Below are 24587 nucleotides of genomic sequence, written 5' to 3'. Positions count from 1 at the left end.
GGCCAGGGCGGCTCTTTACTTAGGAAACTTGAAGGGGCCGCTCCAAAGGCCACTCTGTCCCCTGGGTTTTACCTTACAGACTAATCAAAGTAGACAGAGTTCTCTAATGGTGCCTAAGTCATCCTTTGTATCCAGATTTTTTTTATCTTTATTGTATCTGCTTTAATTTGAGTCAATTTAAGAAGCAGAATCAGCTTAGGCCTTGTAAAGTCCACCCCAGGTCACTCTGCCACCATTTCTGTATCTGCCGTGGTGGGAGGGACCGATGGTGCAGGTAGGGAGGATGAGGCTGGGTTTGTCAATCAACTCTGCTAGCCAATGCAAACCTTCTCTTTCTCCTGCCCTTCCATACCCTCCTACCCCTCCCACCCCACCCTGCCTATAATCCTCTCCAGTCTTCTCCAGTATTGCTGGAATAAGGGACAAAAGGGCTCCATAATAATTCACACTCTGGCGTCAAGGTTTTTGTCCGGTCCTTTCTGGAAGAAAGCCTTTTATAGCGAGGAGGGTGGGGTTTCCAAGATGTCAAAGGTAAATTATCTATTTGCTTTTGTTCCTCCATCTCAGCCACCCTCTTGGCAGGCCCTCAGGACCTGCTGTCTTCTCTGCTTGGTCACAGAGAAGCCACAGTTCCCCGCTGCACTGCTACCTGCTGCTCTCACCTTGCCTTTTTGTCCCGATGGGCTGAACTTCTTGGCAACTCCCCAGAATATCCGCCTTCTCGCACTCTAAGGCAGATCAAAATACTTCCCTGCTCCATGCTGTGGGGGTCTTTGTGCTCTCCACCCTTCACCCCTGCAGCAACTACACTTAGCAAAAGAGGGCTTGGTCTTTCTACCCCAGTGGTCCAGTGGTCCTTAAAGTCTCCCAGAGAAACAGCATCACCCCCATCTCCCTAGAGCTCTTTCAAGATATATACTCTAGCTGGGAATATAGCTCGGTTAGAGGATATATCTTGAAGACAGAGCACCGGCCTAGCATGAAAGAAGCCCCCAATTCCATCTTCAGCACCAAATGAAGTGTAGAGGTGCACATGGGAAATTCCACCTCTCGTGAGGCAGAGACAAGAGGATCTGAAGTTCAAGGTCACCTTTGGCTAAAAAAAATCAAGGAAACAAGAAAAGCAATCAAACAATGAAGGCTCTTAGGCTCCATCCTAGACCTACTGAACAAGATCATGTGGGTGGACCCGGGGCGTGTTACTGAATGTCACCTCTCCAAGTGATCCCAGTGCCTGCCAAGGACACAGTGCGCTAGATGGAAGCGTGCTTATGTGTGTGTGTGTGTGTGTGTGTGTGTGTGTGTGTGTGCCTGCCAAGGACTAAGACACAGTGTGTTAGATGGAAGCTTGCTCTGTGTGTGTGTGTGTGTGTGTGTGTGTGTGTGTGTGTGTGTGTGTTTGTGTGTGTGAGAGTCCTGCTAAAGAGCCTGGATATCCTGAAGTATGTAACCAATAGTTCTTGAATGAAAAAAAAAAAAAAACTACAGAGACGACAAACTGGCACAGCAGGTGTTAATGTGGCACTAGCCCACCCTGAGAATGAAACCAAGCAGCTGCCTGTGCCAGCTGCACGCACGACGTTCTTGCTGGTCTTCTTTGACTCATGGACGAGGGAGCTGCACTAGGTGTGAAACTGCTGAGCCCACAGCAGACTGTGGCCACCGGCCTGGCTAGACAGCAACGTTATTCATAAAGCCAAATAGTGGAAATAGCCCATATCTCTCAACAGAAGGATGAATAAGCAAAACCGGAGCACAGACAGCCAATGGACTATAACCCAGTCATAAAGGGCCCATCTTATTCCAAGAACCTCACCCACAGGATGCCTGAGGGGTTGAGTAGGCCTCTGTATTTTCACAACAGCTATCATGAAGGCAAACACATAACAGAGGCTCTGAGACTTTTACCCAGAGGTTGAAGAATGTGCTCTCTGTTTCACAGGGTCCAGGCTCAGAAGAGTGGTTGCCACACTTGTTACAACACAGACCACTGAGGCTTTCTGAAACTCCATGTTTCTGATGCCATAGTTTAGAGCTGGAGCCGTAAACTCTGCATGTCTAATACATCCCCCTGAAGTACTGCTGTTGCTGGCCTGGGCTCCACATTTTTGAACCACTGCCCTAAGCAGCATTTACCAAACTTTGCCGCACATAGGAATTTCTGTGAGCTTCTAATCTTGCCTGGCCCTGGCTGTGAGGTTTTGCTTAACTGGTCTCGAGCTACCCCAGTGAGCCTGATGTTCAGCTAAAGTTGAGAGGAGCTGGTGGAGACCCTCATTTGATCAAAGGCCATGTGGTTGGGGCCACAGCTGTGTTTTTTCTCTCCCATCAAGGCAGGGTTACAGTTCTGTTTTATAACAACAACCAAGAAAATTTTTTAGCCAAGGCTATGTCTCAGGCTAGCCTCAATTCCCGTGTAGTTTAGAATGACCTTGAACTTCTGGATTCAGAGTCCATAGTGCTCACTGTCCTATCATAGAATCCCTTAACTTTGAACATCTGGCAATCCCGCCTCTCCCTCCTGAGTCCTGAATTGTAGACATGTACAACCACACTAACTTTTATGTGGTGCTGGGTCCGAAGCCAGCATTTCATGCATGCTAGGCAAGCACTCTACCAATCTGATCTGCAACCCTAGTCCCCTTTATAAATCTTTTTTAAAAATTTACATTTATAAAGGTGGAAGGGGAGTGGGAAAAAACATACAGCACATTCCTAAGGATTTAATTAAAAAAATTGCAAGTACTTATTTGTGGGGGGATCTCAATATAACTCGCAAGAATCAGATTCTTGCCTACCATCACACCGGTCCCAGGAATTGAACTTGGATGGTCAGCCTTGGTGGCAAGCACCTTTATCTGCTGACCCATCTCACCACCCCCTCAGTCCCATTTTGTAGCTATCCTTCTTTCGTGTGACATAATAGACAAGGAATAAAATACAGTGTGTGGGAAACTATCAACTCTATTTAGTTCTAGAATATTTTCATCACTCCCAAAAGACACCCAAAACCAGTCAATGGTTACTACCCATTCTCCTCCTTCCAGACCCTGTCAACCACTAATCCACTTTCTCTGTGGAGTTGCCTGCTCTAATTTTCTACAAATGCAGTCACATGGTATGTGATTTCAGAGTGGCTTCTTTCCTTTAGCATCATTCTCAAGGTTGTCCTTCTAGCATGAAGCCACTCTCCATTCCTTTTCACAGCTGAGTGCTATGCCATTCTGCGTATATACTACAAGTTCTCATCCTTTCACAGGGTTGATCTTATTCTGATTTAAGTTAAATTAGAATTCTAATTCTAATTCTAGTTAAATTGCTTTTGCTCTTTCTTGTAAAGCAGTTGTTGGCAGCTGTAAAAAAAAGATCATGGTTTCTCCCTTTCAGGGAGAACCCTTTCAGGTTTCAGCAAACAAGCTATGAATGAACCTGGGAAGAAGTAGGAAAAGGCTGGGGGTCAAGAAGGCTGTAATTCATAACACGCTCCTGGGTAGAAAGAGAAGACTTTAAATATCAGGAGGTACAAGCAGATATAACAATGCTCCTGGCACAGAAAGGACACTGTGGGAGAGTAAACACTGTGGGTAGGGACGGCCTCCCTGGCAAGCAGCTTCCCTGGCAGACAGATTTGCAAATGTCACAGGTGCTTCTCCGCCACGGTGCAGCTGCTCACCTGCTGTCTGTCAGGTGCTTCTCTGCAGTGGTGCAGCTGCTCACTTGCTGTCAGGTGCTTCTCTGCAGTGGTGCAGCTGCTCACTTGCTGTCAGGTGCTTCTCTGCAGGGGTGCAGCTGCTCGCCTGCCGTCAGGCACACTGCTGTCCCTCACTCCTCCACATCCACCTTCTCAGGGCTCATCTCTTACACAGGAGAGGCTGGGGGTTGGGGCCAGGACTTGACTGGCATTTGCACAGGGGGTCAAGGAAAAGTGAAATGTCTAAACTGAATGTCACTCTGGACTGGTGACCAGCTGTGGATCTTTTGTGTCTGTCCACTGGGTAAGAACCACCCCTTCCTGGTCTGGTTTCTCTCTGTTCCGCATATCTTACAAGAGCCGCCTGCCTGCTCACTTCTGCATCTTCCCCTCCAATTCAGACCTTGGCTGCTCACTCTTCTCAAGTCCATGTCCACAGAGCACTGGATCCAAATGCTCATTCTTCTGCCCTCTTTTTCTCCACAGCAGACTTCACCCCTGCTGTGCTCTGTCTTGCCTGGGCCACTTTTCTTTTCCCTCCCTTTTCATGTTATAAGAGGTGATCTTACTGTGTGGCCCAGCCTGGCTTCGAATTTCTCATCCTCCGGCCTTTGCCGCTCAAGTGCATTATTCCAAGCAGCCCCGCAGCCCCAGCTGTCTCTCAAACTTCTCAGTTTCCAGGACACGGCTTTGTCTACGCTGTCACCTTAAATCTCTCGCTCTTCTGAATCTCTGTGATGTTGTGGCTGCGCACCTCGCCTTCATAGGCCAGCCATCTCTCTAGCCCAAGGCTGCCTGTCTCTCAGTGTGAACTGTTTGGTGGCTTTTTCCTTGGCTTTTCTTGTTAGACACGCCTCTGGGATGATCTCTTCCCTTCTTAGGCCATATGATTCTATGATTCTCAGGGATCAAACTTAGGTTGTCAGGCTTGGTGGCAAGCACCTTTAGTCTCTGAGCCATCTTGCTGCAATATCAGTTTTCATGCCTGCTTCTCCTTAACCATCAATCCACTTTGGGTAAGTCTGTGGCCCTGATCCCACCTATATACCACCAAATGATCAGCCCACAGAGCAAATGGGTAACAACCGGGGGGGGGGGAGGTAAATGAGCCAGTGGATAAGCAAGGATCCAAAATCTCCCTCTGAAGTGGAGATGGATATGAAAAATGAAGAAGCTGACAAACTGGCACGGGGTGGGGGTGGGGGTTGTTCACATCCTAGGGCAGCCTTCCTGGCATTGTGTGAGGGAGAGTTTTGAAAAACCTTCTGGGTAGAGAGATGCTCAGTCAGTCAAGAGCTTGGTGTTTGTCACGCAAGCATGAGGACCTGAGTGCAGATCCCTAAGGCCAATGTAAATGTCAGGCTCAGGGATGCATAGCCATAGCCCAGCGCCAAGGTGGAACAAACAGGCAACCTCCCTGGAACTCCTTGGCCAGCCAGTCTAGCAAATCTGTGAGCTCCAGGTTCAGTAAGAGGCTTTCTCAAAAAAAAAAAAAATAGAAAGTTATAGAGAAAAACACCCAATGTTGACCTCTGAGTGCACATATACCACAACAGAGAGAGGGAGAGAGAGAGAGAGAGAGAGAGAGAGAGAGAGAGAGAGAGAGAGAGAAACCCTTCTCTTGGTCATCTGAAGCTGTAGCTCATGTTAGAGTGCTTGCCTAGCATACACAAGGCCTTGGGTCCAATCCCCTGTCCAGGAGAAGGGAAGAGGAAGGAAAGGGGGAGGGGGAGAGGCCTCTTAGCAACACAAGGGTCACTAGCTACCCAGGTTCCCAGGCCATGGGCAGCATCGGCTGCAGAGTGGAGCTGAGCCCCCAGCATTCTACTGAATGAAGCAGCAGGACAGCCGGATATGTGCACAGCGGCTCTGTGCCCCTGAACAGAACCCCGCTTTTCTAAATATGAACTTATTTCGTGCTGGGACCAGGTCTTGTTGCCTCACCTGCTGTGTTACTGGAGATTAAGCCTAAGGATTTGCAGCTGAAGCAATCTGCCCCTTGGGGAACATTTGGCAATGTGTAGAGACATTGTTAGCGACCACAAGTAGGGGCATGCCGTCAGCATCTACTGGACAGAGGCCAGGCATGCTGGGAAATATCCTGCAAGGCACAGGACCAGTCCATGACAGAAATATCCCACCACAAAGCTCAGTCATGCATAAGGTCAGAAGCTCTGGACTAGAGGATTGTTCTTGTTCACCAGGACACAGGGAAGAAGGGACCAGATAACATCCACAGAGAACATTTTCTTGAATGGAGCGGATGCTCTCACTGTCAGTCACTATGGGCAGAAACATAGAGTGGGGGGCCTGGCCTTAGAGATGAGAGGGTGTAGTCACAGGAGGCAAGGCTGATGCCTATAACAGGATGGCACAGTCCCCTGCCATCTGAAAAAGCAGGACATGGTGGTTACCCTCAGGGAACACAGACAACACGTGTTCTGGATTTCCCTCCACACCTTTTCTCTGAGAGAGCGAGAGAGATTTAGAGAGGCTGAGATCGTGTACATGCATGCCGAGATTTAGAGCGACTGAGATCATGTATGTGAATGCCAAGGTTTGAGTAAGATTATCAGAAGACAATTGGCAGAAATTAGTTTTCTACTTCCACCAGGTGCTTCTTGAGAACTGAACTCAGGCTAGCAGTTTGCCAGTGCCTTTCCCCACGGAGCCACCTTGCCAGCACCAAATTTTCAATGATTTTTCTCTATTTTTCCTGGTAGTAAGAATTGAACTCAGGACCTTGTACGTGCTAGACACACATCTGACCTCGGAACTGTGTCCCCAGTTTCCTTCCTTTCGGAGACAGTCTCCTGTAGTCCAGGCTAGCCTCCAACTTGATGTTCAACCCAAGAGGACCTTGAATTCCTTCTTTTACCTCCCAAGTACTGGGATTAGCAGTGCTGGGGATGAACCCCAGGGCTTTGTGCCTGTTAGGTAAGAAATGTATTAACTGAGCTACATATTTAACCCCTAAATTCCCTTTGAAGACGGAGACTGCCCTGTGTCATTCTAGACCAGTAGTTCTCAACTTGGGGTTCAAATGACCCTTTCATAGGGGTTGCACATCAGACATCCTGCATATCATATATTTATATTACGATTCACAGCAGTAGCAAAATTACAGTTATGAAGTAGCCACGAAAACAATTTTATAGTTGGAGAGGGGTCACCACAACATGAGGAACTGTATTAAAGGGTCACAGCTTTAAGAAGGTTGAGAAACATTGCTCTACAATCACAAATAACTTTTTTTTAACTCCAAAACCTAGTGGGTTTAAAGTTCTTTCTACAAAGTCATGATTCACTGAGCATTGACTATGCCCTGAGCAACTTCTCGAGAGGGAATTGACTAACTTTTCCTACAAAAAGCTAGATCAGAAGATTTTCCAGCCTCACAGGTTTTACCGTCTCTGTCACAATCCAGTTCTGCTGTGGTGGCACAAAAGCAGCCCCAGGGAACACACAGGCAAAAGACCAAGACCACACTCTTGTGCAACTGAATTCAAAAGAACAGTGGAGGGCAGGCCCACAGTTCTGAGTTATTTCTATTTGTGTAGCTACCCTATAACCTAGGTACCTTGCCCTCATTTAGTGGATAAGGTAACTGAGCTCAGAAAGATAGAATAACGTGGTGTTTTATGTCAGCTTGACACAAGCTAGGGTCATCTGAGAGGAGGGAGCCTCGCCTCAATTAAGAAAATGCCGCCATAGGATTCAGCTGCAAGGCATTTTCTTAATTAATGATTGATGGGCGAGGTCCCAGCCCATTGTAGATAGAGCCACCCTGGGCTGGTGGTCCTGGGTTCTAGAAGAAAGAAGACTGAGTAAGTCATGAGGAGCAAGCTGGTAAGCAGCACTCCTCCATGGCCTCTGCATCAGCTCTGGCCTCCAGGTTCCGGCCCTTCCTGTCCTGGCTTCCTTCAGTGCTCAGCAGTGATGTGGCAGTGTAAGATGAATAAACCCTTTCCCCCTCAACTTGCTTTTTGGTAATGGTGTTTCATCACAGCAATAGAAACCCTAAGACATATGGCTACCCATACAGCAAGTGACCAGAAAGACTGAGCCGGGAACTGTGGCAAGCCTTGTACTCCCCTATAGCAACCTCTCAACACAGTCTGGGCAGTCATCGGAGGTGGCTGGGAGATAAAGCCTGGGGGACAGGTGAGAGCGGATGGGACAAACGGCAATGGAGGTGGTTGTGAAATCATAAAGCATCCCCTTAAGCAGTCCCTGGGGAGTCCAGAAATGAGAAAAAGTGGGGATTGTATATAAGACATCAGCATGACCTGGGGTATATAGGTATATGTAGTATATAGGATGTATGTAAGACATCAGTGTGGCCCGGGGTATATAGTATATATAGTATATAGCCTGTATGTAAGACATCAGTGTGGCCTGGGGTATATAGGTATATATAGTATATAGGATATATGTAAGACATCAGTGTGGCCTGGGGTATATAGGTATATATAGTTTATAGGATGTTTATAAGACATCAGTGTGGACTGGGGTATATAGGTATATATAGTATACAGGATATATGTAAGACATCAGTGTGGCCTGGGGTATATAGGTATATATAGTATATAGGATGTTTATAAGACATCAGTGTGGCCTGGGGTATATAGGTATATATAGTATATAGGATGTATGTAAGACATCAGCGGGGCCTGGGGTATACAGGTATATATAGTATATAGGGTATAGATAAGACATCAGCATGGCCTGGGGTGCAGCTAGGTTGATAGTGTGCTTGCTTGGCTCACAGTAAGTTCTGTGTTCAGTCCCCAGCACCACAGGAAACCAGGTGTAGTGACTTACACTTGTTATCTCAGACTTGGGAAGTCAAGACAGGGGGGTCAGGAGGTCAAGGTCATCCTTGACCACCAAGTATGTTAAAGGCCACCTGAACTACTACTTGAGGCCCTGCCTCAAACAAACAAACAAAAAGACAACTTTCTGCCGTTCCCCAGAGAGTGAGCAAAGTTGTAAGGTTCAAATGACCTCTGAACGTGGATTCAATGCTTAGTTGTTTTCATAATGAAGAAGTCCTTTCTGATAGCTTACTTCTAGAACTATGGAGTATGTATTTGTGTGTGTGTGTGTGTGTGTGTGTGTGTGTGTGTTTATGTGTAACTACACCCTCCATTTTCCCTTTACGGGACAAGAATTGGTGTTTCGACACCTCTCACACTTGACAGTGTTCATTCATAGGCTCCTTTCAACAGTCTTTCCCAAAGGTGTGAAGTGCCGTGGGGAATGAAAGGCTTTGAAACCATCTACCAAAGCTGCAACTCACAGCTGTGAGTTCGTGGGCGCCTGTCTTCGATTCTCAGAGAGTCAGTGACAGAATTCAGGAGTAAGAGTTGCCCCACAGTGTGTCACTTTGGAACAGTCTAAAGAAAGTACACTATATGAATGCAGCTCGGGTCTTTCAGGAGAATCTCAGTTCTTCCCCCTTCAAGAGTTAGGGGCAGGTTCCAACCTTTCATAGTCGGCTCTCCCTTTTACTTCACCCCAAACACATCTGGGGCTCCCTGTGTGTCTTGTTTTATGTCTAGTGCATAGCAGCATTGTATCGCATTCCATACGAGAGTCTCCTTCGAAACCCTACCATCCTAGATCAAATGCCATGTTCTCATGGCATCTTCTGAATCATAGAGCTGCATCCACAGATGAATGTTTCCTGAGGACCTCCCCTGAGCCAGTCACAAGACCCTGGATGCTGGGCAGCCCGCATGGAGAGGGGGGATATCTTTTTCAGCACATGGTCACACACCCTCTGAGTAACTCTCCTCCTAGACACACATGGCCCCTTACTGACCCATGACCACTCAAAGGCCCTAGAACACTGCACAGCAAGATCCAGATCAAAAGTTGTCCTTGGGGGAAAGGTCTCCATCAATGGTCACTGAGTTCATGAAGCAAGGACTTATGCTTCCTGAGGCAGTTAGGGGTAAGGACTGTGCTCAAACCCTGTGGCTCTCAAGTCTTCTACTAGATATCCATTTAGAAATGGGACCTTCCCTGACTCTTCCTGGCTGCTGGGCCCATTCCACCAACAGGTCTATCAAAAGTGGAGACTGCCAGGGAATTGCCAGCAGAGGAATGACTGTAAGCTGGAGCCCCGCAATGATAAGTGAAGTCCCAGACATGCAACTCAGTAACAAACTGGGAGGCTTTGGAGGCTGTCGGTGATGAAGGTGACAGGAGAGGGGTAGAGCTAAGAGCAGAGATCATGTGTGAACATGGGTGGGCTCGCTGAGGCTCTCATCGCCCCATCTCTCACCCAGCTCTTCTCATGCCTGCAGGACCTGCTCCTCCATACCTATAGAGGCCAGCAGGCCAGTGGGTCACGGGTCTGCTCCTGCACGCAAGCGCGTCCTCCACTCTGCTCTCATCCCAGCCCCTGCAGTCGGAAGGCCTCAGAAAAGGGTTGCTTGGGTTTGGTTCCTTTTTTTAGTTTTTTAGTTTTTCGAAACAAAGTTTCTCTGTGTAACAGTCCTGGCTGTCCGGGACTTCCTTTATAGATCAGAAGGGGGCAGTGATTCAGGGTTGCTCCTAGAGGAAGCTGCATTTCCGCCTCGGATTTTGAGAGTGGCGGTGGTGACACTGAGGCGCTGGTTTCTCCTCTGAGCAGTCACACCAACTTGATCCACGTTTCCTGTGAGCATTGTCACAGCGAGCTGTGCCAAATGTTTGTTTACATCAACAGGTATTCGTCTATTGTGCTTTCCTCAACCACCAAGCTTTTCATCCCGCTGAGGGGAAGAAAAGCGAATTAATTTAGTGGGACGTGTTCCTAACAAGTCCACACGGTCTACTTTTTTTTTTTTTTTCTCAAGCCCTGCATTTCCCCTATGGCGTGATGTGTCAAGTAAGAGCACAATCCCTGGAGAAGTGATGCCGGTGAGAGTCAGGAGACCCAGGTCTGGCTGGGCAAGGCCCCTCTGCTCCACTTAGCCCACTTGCAGCCTTCCTAGCTGGCTGAGGGCTCCTCAGACTCTAGCCTCGCTTCAGGCTCCTTCTCTCGTCATTGAAGTCCTGTGTCGTTTCCATACCATACAGCCTCCTAGCTGACCATTGTATAGGCTGTCCCTTTGTCCCAATTCCATAATATTTAGGACTCAGCTCATGCTGCTGTTGAAATAGGAGCGGCAGGGCTGCGTCCCCGGCACCCAGCCGCCCGCATGGCTAGCTTATGCCCCGAAATAATTACACGGAAACTGTATTCTTTCAAACACTGCCTGGCCCGGCTAGGTCCAGTTTCTTATTGGCTAGCTCTTACATATTGTTCTAACCCATTTCTAATATTCTGTGTAGCCCATGAGCTGGCTTACCAGAGAGGATCTTAACCTGCGTCTGTCTGGAGTGGGAGCATCATGGCGACTCACTCACTCAGCTTCTTTTTCCCAGCATTCTCCTCTGTCTACTCCGCCTACCTAATTTTCTGTCCTATGAGGGCCGAGGCAGTTTCTTTATTATTAACCAATGAAATCAACAGATAAGATACAAGACCCACCTCCATCATGCTGCCTCAATGAACTTGCCCTAATCCAGTGTTCTTAACCTGTGGGTTGTGACCCCTTAGAGGGTCAAACGACCCTTTCGCAAGGGTCACATATCAGATATCCTCCTTATCAGATAGTTACCTTGCGATTACAACAGTAGCAAAATTACAATGGTGAAGTAGCAACAAAATAATTCTATAGCTGGGGGTCACCACAGTGTGAGGAACTGTATTAAAGGGTCGCACCTTTAGGAAGCAACCTCTAGGAGCAACCCTGAATCACTGCCCCCTTCTGATCTATAAAGTAAGAGAACCACTGCTCTAATCCTTTCCTTAAGACTCTAGGTGGGAGCTTTCTGCTCTGTGTCTTAAGAACCTGTACCTTGCTGACTCTCCGGATTGCCAATCCCATAACAGGGCTCAGCCCCAATGCCTGTCTGTTTCCTCCCCACACCCCGGTGTTTGGCATACTAGTCACTCAGTAAACATTTGTGCTGTGAAGTAAACGGATTCTCTCTGGTGTATTGAAGCCTCTATGTAGTCTTTGACTAATAGATTGTGGCCAGCTCATTAATGTATTAATTTTTAAAAAGTCAAACATTAATTGACTAGGGACATAGCTCAGTTGCTCTGTGCTTGCCCAGCACGGAGTCCTAGGTTCAATCCCCAACACTGCATAAAACCAGATGTGGCGGCACACGCCTGCAACCCCAGTGGTGGAAGCAGAAAGGTCAGAAATTCAAGGTTATTTTCAGGTATAGAGTGAGTCTGAGGCCAGCCTGGGATACATTAGTCCCTGCACCCAAAAAATAAATAAATAAATATAGACATTTATTCAAGCCGAAACTGCAATCTGTCTCTGATCTTCCTGGTAACCAAAGCCAAGGAGGGAAACAGTGGCTCACATGACTGCCTCAGACCTGCTACAGAGCAGCTTTGTCACACAGCCTTGAATGTCACCTCTTTTTGTTCTGCGTTTCTCATGCAGTTTCCAAAGAGGGGCGACTCAGAAAGAGTGCCAGGCTTCATTAGCTAAGGTCACCCTTGGGTACAACAAGCAAAGCCCGCTCTCATCATGACCGAGGCACCTCTGCTGACCATGCGCTATGAACGGAGCGACAGGCCTATCTGGTGTGGAATCTGCACGTGTCCCTCTGAGAACTGCACGGGTCTTCCCTGTTCCACCCAGAGGTCCCGCAGCTGACTGAACCACACACAAATGATTGCATAAAGCATTGTAAAAGGTAAGGCAGGCTAAACAGAACCATCTGACTTAGATTTATACCAGTTCTGAGTCAACCTTTATAGACACAAGGACGTGGCAGCCAAGATTTGTTCCTTCCTGGTCAAATGACAGGCAGGGACTCAGAAAGCTTGCTCTGTAAAGGGACACTTCTGTAAACCTAAAAGACACATCAATTACATTGTAAAAGTACTTTCCGTACCCAGCACTACCTGAACGTGTGAGCTGTGAACAATGGACACTCAGTACAGCTATATTCAAAATCGAACGGGCCCCTTTCTGGACCCTGTAAGCAGAGTGTGTATAAGCCATGGTCCTTCCCATTCTTCGGCCTTCCTTGTTTTCACTACTCACTGGAATTTATCATTTCTGCCTCTTCCTCCATATTCCTAGCATCCAGAACTCTCTCCGTGAAGATTTGTGAAACAACTACCATGTTTTCATGGTTCTAGAAGTCACTGATGACAAGATCCATGCCCAAAAGATCAATGGGTTGTGCATGCCTCTAATCCCAGAACTCAGCAAGTTGAGGCAGGAGAATCACGAGCTTCAGATAACAGTGAGACTCTTGTCTCAAAAAGATCTATCTTGGAAGACCGTAGAGATGGCGCAAGTGGTTTAGAGCACTGGCTGCCCTTCCAAAGGGCCTGGGTTCAATTTCCTGCACCCACATGGCAGCTATAACTCCAGTTCCAGGGTATCCGACACCCTCATACAGATATACATGCAGGCAAAACCCCAATGTACATTAAATAAATAAATCTTTAAAAAAGAATTTATCTTAGTTTAAGAAATGCTAAATGTGGGGAACCAATAAAATAGGGTCTGTGGCCATGCCAGGTGTACTTGCTAAATCCTCATCCCATGGTGCTGCCCAGGGAAAGTCTGCCTGGGACTCCAGGGCTCCTTCACTGCGGGGCTGCCTGGCAGGGGAAGGTTAGAAAATGGTCATATTAATGGAGCAAAGTGTTTTCTCTCCTGGTTTCCCTCGCAGACTGTGGGTTTCCCTAAAGCATTCTGTGCCCCATTTTCTTCCTTGCTACTGAGGTTTGGATTTGACGTGTCCCCAAAGACTCATGTATTGAAGGTCTGCCCCCTCAGTGAGTGGTACTGTGGGGAGGTGAGCATCTCACCAGAACAATAACCCCATGAATAGAGGGATCCATCGGTGTGTTCATGGCTTAACGAGCTCTCGGCGGGAAGACTGATTGGAGAAAGGCTAGTGAGGGTCTGAGAAGGACATATGTGATGCTCCCTAGCAGCAAGGAGGGGAGCCGCCTGCCCCAGCATATCGTCTCTACCGTGATAACATGACGTCATGCCTCACTCAGGCCCAGAGGAATGAAGACAGCTCCTGGAAGCTGTGAAACCAGGAGGGAAAACACTTTGCTCCATTAATATGTTTGCCTCGCCAGGTGTGGTTGTATATGCCCTTAATCTTAGTACGTGGGAGGCAGAGGCAAGGGGATCCCTGTGAGTCCAAGACCAGTGTGGTTGATGCAGTGAGTTCAGTGCCAACTAGAGCTACACAGTGAGATCTTTTCTGTAAAAACAGTGTTTTTCTTAGTTATTGTCACAGTGACACATTCATAGGAACCAGACCTAATAGTGCCTGCCTGGAACTGAGACACACACACGCACATGCACACAGACACACAGAGACAGACAGACAGACAGACAGACACAGACACACAACAGTTTTGATTCAGTCCTTTGCCAAGTTAAGGCTCCCTTTTAGTCAAGTTCATAGGAAACCATGCGAGGCTCTTCTCTAGCCGTGAAGATGCTGCATGGATCTAGGCATATGCAGCTCAGCGCCCCATCAGCCCTAGGTCAAGTTCATTTTCATTCTTAGGCTCAGGCACCCAAGATGGACTTGCTTTCTGGAAAATTGGTGCTTGGCTGAAGTGACCTTTGATGTACAAACAGATACGTGGTGTCTAGGTGCCAAGAAAGCACCTGATTAGATCTATCTTCACCCTGGTCTGAAGGACAAAGCCAGAAAGAACATTCTGGGAGGAGAGGATCTTATGTGTTTTTGTCTAATTCTTCCTTTCTCGAAAAAATATCTTTTGTTTAATCACAATACAAGGTATCTACTGACTATAAAACAAAACACAGTTCAGGGGGGGGGAGGAAGAGGGAGGGGGAGGGAGGGAGGAAGAGGGAGAGAGGAAGAGGGAGGGAGGGAGAGAGAGAGAGAGAGAGAGAGAGAGAGAGAGAGAGAGAGAGAGAGAGAGAGAGAGAGAGAGAGAGACCACTGGCGCTCTGGTGTTATCGGGTATTAGAATAGACAAGGACGCGGCTTTCAGCTTTAAGCCAGCTTCTTCCCATTGTCTTGTCTGATCTTCACCACAGCCCTGTGAAGCCCAGGGTCCTTCTCAAATCCGAGTACACACCAGACTCGTACAAAGGGTTTGCTAAAATGATGGCTGAACCTACCCAGCAGAGTTCCTGACTTAGTGGGGTAGGCCTGGGGCAGGGCCAAGAACCTGCATATCTAATGGTCACATTAATGCTGATGATATTGGCTCAAGGACCATGTTTTGCGACACGCTGAGTTAGCTCCTATCACTCCCGGTGCTATAGCGAAGGAACTGAGGCACAGAGCACCCAAGTTACTTTCCTGCACCAGTCAGTCAGAAAGTGACCCAGTGGATACGTCCAAGGTCTGCCAGCTTCTGGAATCTCCAGACTTCTACACCCCAGTTTTCTGCCAAACAACCCACCCGGTCATCACACCCAACTGGAGGGATGAATACTGCCATCTCTGTCCTCTCTAAGGCCAGCGGTCGTCATTAAGGTGCAGGAATTTGGGGAGACGCAGACCAAAAGCCTCCGGGGTACACTCAAGCCCCAATTCTGCAACCTGGGAAAGATGAGGCTCATTGCGAGTGGGCAGACCACACCACATCCCAACAGACCCTGCATGCCACAGCTTTAATTAGCAGTAACTGGGACTGGAGCCCAGATTTAATAAACGAGAACGGGTCAGATTGCTGGTCTCAAGAAAATCCCCCGATACAGGGACAAGGTTAGGTTCTCCAATGGAAAAACATGTCTGGCCTTTTCCAGCTCTCCAAAGAGTACTTCGGGTCTCTTCTTCACGCTTAGGTTGGCAGCTGCGGGACACGGGAGAAAGGCAGGTACCCCCTTAATTAAATCTGCCTTGTAATTGTGTGTGCCCCCAGCTGCCATTTTCGGCCCTTCCTTTGGCATCTTCAGGCCTGCTCTTATTACTGCATTTTGAGGGTAGGCCTGCTTTAAGGTAAAAAAGAAAAGTTTGCTTTCAAGACTGCTTTCCTGTGTTCCATTTCTGGGTCTTAAAGGCTAAGAAGGGCTTAGAGAGAGCGTGCAGGGCCCCAGGGCACATGCGTTTGGCAGGAGCTTTGTATGCCAGCAGAGGCAGGCAGAGGGCAGGCGGAGGCAGGGCCTGAAGGACGTGAGGGATGTGAACACGATGTCTGCTGCTATGGAGGATCCCAGCCTGATTGCCAAAGGGAATTCTCTAAGTGGGTTCATGTTCATGTGTGTACAAGATGAGCGCGCACACGTGTGTGCACATGGATGTAAAAGCTAGGGTCAGTCCCAATGGTTCCTCTTTAGACTCTGTTAAGTTTTTTTTTTTTTTTTGAGTCTCTCAATGGGACTTGGGGTTAAGCAGCTGGACTAGCTGGCCAGTAAGCCCCAGGGATCTGCCTGTCTCTGTCTTCCCAGCACTGGGATTACAAATGTCGCCACTCCCAGCTAAGGATGGAACTCAGGTCTCCATGTTTGCATGGTAAGCACTTGACTAAATGAGTCATCTCCCCTGCCTAAGGAGAAAACCCTTTAGTATGAAGATTCCATTGTGTGCGGGAGGAATGGAGGCACGGAGAAAGAACGCGGTATTGGAATCGCATGCCAGTGCCTAGGACACACCATATCTTCCCCAAGCCAACTGCCCAAGCGATCACTGAGCTGAGCAGGAAGACTGTGTTCTACTGCAGCCCACCATGGCCCCCAACACAGTCAAGCCTCATTGATCCCAAATCCCACACGTCAAGATAAAGAGACAAGCAACACAGAGGCTCTGTGGGGTGATGACTTGGAGAGAAGTGGAATTCTCCAGGGGAAACCTTGGTGTCCATGGCCCTCAACATTATGGTGTCTTTAAGGGTCATCTTAGTTGCCCGAATCTCTTTCCAAAGTAGCCTAAATCTGTAGACAACACACCAAGGTCTGGTACCACCAGATGTCGACACTGTGACCATTCTGTGCTCTTGGCTCATTTCCAGCACTGACATTCCTTTTGGTTGCTCCATTGTTTCAAAACACACTGGATGTGTGTGTGTGTGTGTGTGTGTGTGTGTGTGTGTGTATGCGTGTGCATACCCGTACATGTGCCATGGTGCATATATAGAAATCAGAAGACCACTTGCAGGAGTTGGTTCTCTTGTTCCACCATGTGGATCCCACCTGAGCAAACTCAGAGATGGTCAGGCTTCGCTGTAGACACCTCTGCCTGCTGAGCCATCTCGCCAGCCCACAATGGGATTTTTGTTGTTTTCTTGACATAAGACTATCAAAACCTGACTATCTGGGGGAAACGACTCTACCAGCTAGCTGGAAATTTTCACTCCTTGCATTGAACCTAAGGTACATACAAGCAAGTGCATGCATCGTAAGCCAACAGATTGGTAAATTTTCATAAACCAAACACAGTATCCATGTCAAGGAACTGAATATACCTAGCTACCCCTGATATCACTTCCCAGTCACCTCACCACCTCAGAACACCCCCTCTTCTGACTTTCAGCCTCAGAGTTGCTTTCCTGGGCTGGAGTTTGTCCTCTGCTCACATGACAACCTAACTGGCAAGTCAGTCACTCAGCAGTTGAACAGGTCAGGTGCTCAGCTTTACAGGGCTGGTGGGTAGGGGGACGGGCTCTAGCACCTTTCCTCTCTCATAACTGAGCCTCAAAATTCTGAAGCCAGCCCAGGAACAGGGCAGGACTTGGTCCATCATGGCTGGAAGATGGTTCTGTGTCTAGAGATCCACCATGAGGTCAGCTGTGAGGCTGAGTGCCAGGGACAGGAGGCGAATTCCTTTTCCACATGCTTCTACAAGTTCCACCGTGTGCAGTAGTCAACCCGAAGCCTGGAGCGAGGTGATTCAGTGTAGCTATGTGCTCGGTTCTAGACCCGGGGAAGTCAGCTCACAGCGCTGGCTGGGCTTGCTCTGTTCAGTTCAGCCCTTACTGATGGGAAACTACTTCCCTCCGGCACCCTGCTGGGCCTACTCTGTACCCATGTGCTTCTGGGCACAGGTGCCAACTGCCAGCTGCCGGCCTGGAGCTGCTGCCTCCTGAGCTATCCTCCTTCTGCCCTTTGCGTTCATCCCCTCTGAGGGATGACTGTGCACCACTACTGGAAACCATGTTTGGGCTGGGTTTGTTGCCCTGTTAGTAAAGTACATGCACAAAGACCCACATTTAATCCCCAGTGCCATATAAATTGGACATAGTGGCACAGGCCTCCAATCTCACCTCTCCGGGGACAGAGGCAAGAGGGTCAGAGGGTCAGAATTCCAACTCATCCTCAGCTACATAGTGAGTTTGGAAGCCATCCTGGGCTAACAAGAGACCCTGTCTCCAAAGCAACAAAAACAAAAGCCAAGGCTAGGTTTATCAGGGCTCTTGGCCATGTGTCATCAGATTTTGCTTTTGTCCTCATCACAGAGCCACTCTGACTGCACAGTGCAGCAGGCAGAGGGCTGTCCAGGGATAGCGATCAGGAAGAGCAGTCCTGGGTCAGGACACAAAGAAGCCCTTCCTGGAACAAGGCTGTTGGCCCCTGCAAGTGATGTGACTGCTCCCGCCTCACTCGGCCTGAAGCTGGGAGACAGTGGCAGAGGTGCAGGGAGCCTTGCAGAGGCTCGACTTGTGTTTCCTCTGTGTTTGAAATGCTAGCAGAATTGGTGGGGCAAGTCAGCGCTAACTCTTGGCCTTGAAGGCTCTTGAGAAATGTCTGCACAGGGTCCTTTAGTGGTATGCATGAGACTCTCTCAGGCCTAGAGTTTCTCAGTGGGCAGTGCTCATCTAGATCCTAGAGGTGTTGAGAGTTAGATCATGAGAGAGAGAGAGAGAGAGAGAGAGAGAGAGAGAGAGAGAGAGAGGGAGAGGGGGGGGGGGGGGGGGAGGGAGGGAGGGAGGGAGGGAGGGAGGGAGGGAGGGAGGGAGGGAGAGAGAGAGAGAGAGAGAGAGAGAGATCTTTTTGGGGAATGTTTTCTAAAAATGCATGTTTCTCAGGTCCCTCCTTACATAAGGCTGAAACCCAGAAACTTGCATTTTCAGAGGGAACTCCAGAAGATTCTGATGTAGTTGACACCAAGATGTAGTCCAAGGAGCACTGGTCTAGATAACTCCACCCTCACGGTTGCAGATGGAGCAGGTGATGCCCAGAGGGCCCAAATGGCTTACTGAGAAACACGGAATCCAAGTACCTTTCTTCTGTTGTGCTGCACACACACACACACACACACACACACACACACACACACACACTCTGTCTGATGGGCCCCTGCAGCCAAAATCTGTATACTCTTTCTTTGGTGGATTCTCACCCTGCCCTTTTGTAAGGTAGGATGTGAAGACAGGGAACAGAGCAGAGTTTCCACAAAGACCCAGCACTTTCCTGTATCCCTTCTCCTAACACCCAGATCAGCTCCCTGTCCTGCCCCACTGCACACAGAACAAGCTGGAATATCCTGACCTCTCCTGCTGGACCCATTCTTTCTGACCTGCAAAGCCATGACTCTTTTAGAACCCCGTCTCCATGCACTTCCTTCAAATCTCAGCTTGCTCAGCCTGCCCTCTGTCCACGGGGTGCCCTTGGCACCTGGGCCGACGGTACATCTGCCACCTTCCCCAATCCTCCCATTCTTTTAAGGCCTAGATAGAAGACTGCCTGGTTCCTTCAGGAAGTCTCAGGAACTCCCCAGCTCTGGCTCTCTCCTCTGACAATCAGCGCTGGACCATTCATTAGCAATCTGCTGTTACTACCTATTATGTTCTGCTCTGAATTATGAACTTTAGTAATTCCAAGCTAGAGAGCTCAGCATACCCTTCTAATTACCCAGCTACCTGGTAACGTTCCTCGCACATAATAAGCACATAAAAGGATGTTAGTAACAGTGGAGCTATGCAGGGGGGGGGGGGGCAGAGCGCCTGCAGGCTGGGCCTGGGAGAACGTGCCTTTTGATTCAGTGACTTCTGGGCTCCCAGGAGTGTCCAGGCTAATCTTTGCACATGAAGGTCAGACTTCTCTGCAGTACGCTTCTTCTCTCATAATCAATATCCCTGACTGTCACTGCCCATAGCCATTGAATTTCCTGGCTTTAACGTGAGCAGAACACCTCTGCTTTCTTCACCTCCCAGGGCCAGTAAGGTCACTTCTACACTGTATCCTGTGCAGTGTCCGTGACCCTGTCCCTATCAAAATATCACGATCATTCCTGCACTCACCAGAGAGCCAACCAAGTGCCCTGCCTTCCAGTTCTCACTCCAGCCAGTGGCAACATTTCCCGTTCATTGCAACAATGTAGCCCCAGCAACTGTCTTGCAGGCTAGCCAGGCTGACTAACAGGTTCTTGACGCAGGCCCACAGAAACCCTGGACCGTATTTAATGTTAGTCAAGCCTCCTCTTCACTCAGGACTGCCCATCATCTCTGCATTCGTGGCTTGCTGACAACATGGCCACAAGAAGTTAATTTCAGATCCACTGACAGCTTAAGTTCTAGGGCCTGAGCCAAGCTTTCCGAAAGGAGCTCTTTCTTCTGTTTGTTGTAGGAACGACATCTAGAGAGGAGGAAGGTTCTCTCCTGCCACAGCCCCTGCAATGGGAGGTCTGGGAGAAATTCTTACTGGAATTTGGAAATCTCAGTGCTGAGTCTCACAGTTCAAGTGCCCCCTGGAGCAGGCTTTCTGCTTGGGGAGAATCCACAATGTAACTCTCATGAGGATCCACTCTCTAACGATGCGCACCTTCCCCCCAAGAACCCCATGCCCCGAACAACCTCTACCAAGTTTCTAATTAAATATGGTTATCGCCTACTAAATATATTTAAAATCTCTACTTACCAACATAGGTCCACTTGGATCCTGTAAAGAACAGAGGGAATCGAGTAAGTACAATACAGTGGAGATGACAGAGCCAGGAAGACCCTGCACATTTAGTTTTCAAGTGGGCGAGACTGAGAAGGAAGCCAGTGTCCTGTACACAAATACAAACTTCTGACATGGAGCCAGAACCATGACTCCTCAGAGCTGTGCTCCACACAGAGCTAAAGATGGGGAGTTTGTAGGGGTGTTTGTGGACTCAGCAGGGGGCATCTGGAATAGATGCCACCCCAGACATCTTAGAGAAGTCAAACATTATTAACCGGGCAGGGAATTCCATTCCATGTGAATTGAAACCCAGAAGCACTCATTCAGTGAAGGAATTCTCTCCCACTGCCCCTTCCCTCTTCCAGCAGACGCCTTGTCTGTGGGGTGATGGTGGGCCAGACACCCGTGTATTCTCCCGCCTCCCTTACTAGACACACTATTTAACGTCTTGGTTTTTTCCACTCAACAACATATCATGGAGAACTTCTCACACCAGTATCCAGAGAGCAGAAAACTACCTGCGAATGGAAGATGGTTTCCCCCCTAGGGAGCTGCCATCCTCATCTGAGCTGTACTGCCGCCCGTGGCAGGAATGTGGAGGAGAGATTCTGCCAGGAACATAACCCAAGCCACCCACCACCTCCCAGCCCTCTCACCCCTCACACGGGTCCTTCATTCCCCCATCCAGTGACATTTTTAAACAGTTGTTGCAGGTCTCTGCCCCTGTCACCCAGCCTGCCCACTTCCACCTTCCTTGTAGAAGAAGACTGGTACCCCAAGCTGAGATGCATCTCCCTATACACTGGGGGACACATCCAGCTAGGGACAGTGCAACTGCTGGGCGCTCTCTCCTGGTATATCTGAGTGTCTGTGGTTGGGAGAAGCAGCTGGAAGACTAAGAACTGGCCTCGCCTTTGCCTCTCAATAAAATGTAGTGTCAAGGACCTGACCACTCCCCATGAGCAACAATTTCCTACTCAAGCCAATGGTGGTTTCTAAAAGCTGAAAGAGAAACTTGATTTTTCTTTCTTTCTTTTCAATGTTGATTTTTATCTCCTTTTGCCTCATTGCTGCTATTATTGCCTTGTCTGATGTCTTTGCCTCCATGTTAATTTTATTTTTAATTTTCAGAGTTAATTGGTGATTTTGATCAAATGAGGCATCCGTAGTTTAGAGTCGGATGGCTCTACAAGGCTTTTTAGCAAATGTCAGCCCACTAAAAGTCACTTGTCATTTATTTGCTTTCTAGGACAACCGTTTTGGGTTCTTGTAAGTAATTCTTTAAGTTTCTCCATACCTTTAGAAAACACATTTATATTGTCCCCTTTGAGCTTTGTAGAATCAAGCACTCTTTATTGATATCCGACCATGAAAGAGAAGAGTTTCATTTTTGCAGGTGATGTAAAGTGATCTGTCTCAGACCATGTGTCTACTAAGAGTCTCCACCCATGGGCCATGTTCCCGTGAATTTCAGTAACTTCCTGGGTGGGGGTCAAACTCCTCCATTACCTTTCCAAAAATGGCTGGGTTTGGGTAGTTCAGCAGTGCCTGTTGGAACCTGCAAAACCAGCTGGCACTGGGCAGGGAGATGCCCCGAGGAATGGGTATTTAGCAAAGTCCAGACCAGGTAGGTGTTCAGGGTCCTGCCCTACCTGCTTTCTGCCTTGGGAGCCAGCAGCTTCCAAGGGCTAATGGCACTGCATCCAGGTAGTGTGAGCCTGGCCCATGCTCTACCTTCAGGTCACTGAAATAGCCCTCAGCCATAGGAACAAAGAGCTCTTCGCTGTCCCCAGAAGACCTTCAGCTTCACCTTATGCTCCGCCCACCCCTGGACAGTGATTTGTGCCAACTGTGAGGAATTTCAGTCCCCCAAGGACCAGGCAGAGCACACTTTGATCCTCTTACTCAGCTAACTCTCCAGTCCTGGTGGTAACTGGCCTTCTGACCACCTCAGTAAGTTTTGTTTGACTTTCTCCCCTGAGGCGGCTAAGAAGCAGACCCAATGAATAGCAGAACAAAAGCTTAGAACCTAGAGGCAGGTAAGACTGTTCAGTGTCCCATGGAAGTGGGGTTTCACTGCAAAGCTCCCCCTAAGGCAGTTTGGAGAATGAGAAGGGAAGGAGGGGGGAACAAGGAGGAGAATGGGGAGTAACTATCAGAGAGGGAGCCCCAAGATCAATAGACAGCTCCCCTCTCCTTTGGGGGAGGTGCTCAGTACTTAGAAGATTTCTGGTGAACTTCAGTCTCCTTGGATTTCTGGAGAGTTAGCAGTTAGTCAAAGCTGGCCATTTTCAAAACTGAGCCACATTTTTGGAGATTCCTCCCACCTCCTGTCTCTTCCTGACTGAATGGAAGTAGGTGACAGTAGGCAGCCCTTGCTAGCCAGTAGATGAAGATTCAGCGAAGGGGTGGTTTGTTGCCCACAGGTCCAGCCTTCCCCACAGGTACAGTGACCTCCCAGGAGGTGGAGGACAGAGAGGAGAGCTCTGACATCACTGAGCATCTCCCTGCTTCCTACCAGCAGATGGGGTGGGGTGGGGTTCAGCCATTAGGGTCACTCTTGGTCCTTTCTATAAATGTTGCAACCCAGGAACTGGACACCCACAAGTATCTCCACGATGTGGAGATTGTCACCAGGAGGACCTAGCCACTGACCCCTTCCTGAGAAAAGCAGCTGAGAGAGAGGCAGGCTAAAGCTTGCTTTCCCTGTCTTGTTCCAAAGGAGTTAATTAACCAGGCTTTGGACACGAGCCCACAGCTCAGGTTCCTCTTCCCACCTCAGCCGGACACCCCACGCAGCACCCTCAGCATCCTTGCCCTCTGGAGTTCAGCACCTTTTTACAATCAGAAATAGGGGGTGCACGTGCACACACGTGTAGGTTCCGGGTAATGGAGTCCTCTAGGGGAAAGACAATGATTAAGGATGGGCTGCTACCTTATCCCTTTACACAGAGGTGAAGCCTACAGGTTAACTGCCCTTGAAGGTTCTGAAGAGCAGCCAGACTCCGGCTTCTTGCCTCTTGCGGATCGCACTACTGAAGAAGCCTGTCATTTCTCAGCGCTCTGCAGGTGGTTCCGGGATTCTGCCTAGCAAGTTTCCAAGTCCTATCTCCAAAGCTAGTGGCGCTCAGAAAAAAGGCAAACGAGTAATGCCATCGGTGCACAAAACACCGTCAAAAAGGCAACGTGTCTCCAACCTCAGTGGGTTGTACATCCTATACGAAAAGGGGGCATTTCTTCCCCGAAAATGTGCTACCTACACAGCTCCTTCCCCGCTCCCTCGGTAGTGATTTTATTTTATCTTGCAAGAGCCTGGCAGGAGATCCTTCTGCCTAGGCATGGTTGAGTGTCTGAGTGTGCGCGACTCTTGAAAAAAAAAAAAAAAGAAAAGAAAAGAAAAGAAAAAAGAAACTTTACCGTTGAGTGGGGCAGAGCTGGAAGGCTGTTCTTTTAGGATCACGAGAAGGAGGACGGCCGCCACGCGCAGGTTGCAGTGGGGCATCTTTGCCCCGCGGCTCAAAGCTGCCACCCGCTCTGGGGCTGCCAGGCGCTTGGAGCTGACTGGGGCGCACCAGCACCGCGTGCGTGCAACCTAGAACCACGCCGCGCTCGCAGTGTAGGCTGCTGGCTGCCCCCAAGCTGCTTTTTAAGCCGCAACTCAACCCCAAACATGATGTCATCAACAGGAGGGCGGGAGCAAAATGCCCGGCCTACCGGAGGGCTGGAGTCCCCGTCCAAGGTGAATTGCAATCCTGACTTAAGTAGTCCACAGTGGCCTGCCTGCCTGGCCGGTCCTCTGGGCCACCTGGGGAGCCAGGTCTCCCAGGGAGCTGTGGGAAGCCAGGGAAGCATTAGTCACTTCACTGAATGTGGCTGTGGTCTGTCACTGACCTTACTTGAAAGTCTCCATAGGATGCCGTTTGAACCAAGTCCTCCTTCAGGGACCGAATGCTTCTGCCTGGTCTGGACAGGGGTTAGCTAAGTAGCTGTGA

At 48.9% G+C, this 24587-nt stretch overlaps 1 protein-coding gene across 3 annotated transcripts in view; it reads right to left on the bottom strand.

Annotated features, from left to right (window-relative positions):
* The window catches only part of Ca12 (carbonic anhydrase 12), a 55937-nt gene extending 31710 nt beyond the window's left edge, over positions 1 to 24227 (bottom strand). For all 3 annotated transcript variants that reach the window (XM_050125663.1, XM_050125681.1, XM_050125672.1), the window contains exons 1-2: positions 24013 to 24227; positions 20569 to 20589 (exon numbers count right to left, since the gene is read on the bottom strand). In XM_050125663.1, the coding sequence (XP_049981620.1) occupies positions 20569 to 20589; positions 24013 to 24097 (106 nt within the window). In that variant the 5' untranslated portion in view covers positions 24098 to 24227. The remainder of the gene's footprint in view (positions 1 to 20568; positions 20590 to 24012) is intronic.
* Between the last annotated feature and the right edge of the window lie 360 nt (positions 24228 to 24587).

The sequence above is a fragment of the Alexandromys fortis genome, unplaced genomic scaffold, assembly GCF_014885135.2.
Source record: "Alexandromys fortis isolate MF-2015 unplaced genomic scaffold, M_Fortis_MF-2015_v1.1 scaffold_22, whole genome shotgun sequence".
Lineage (NCBI taxonomy): Eukaryota > Metazoa > Chordata > Mammalia > Rodentia > Cricetidae > Alexandromys > Alexandromys fortis.
This window is presented reverse-complemented; position numbering and strand designations above follow the sequence as displayed.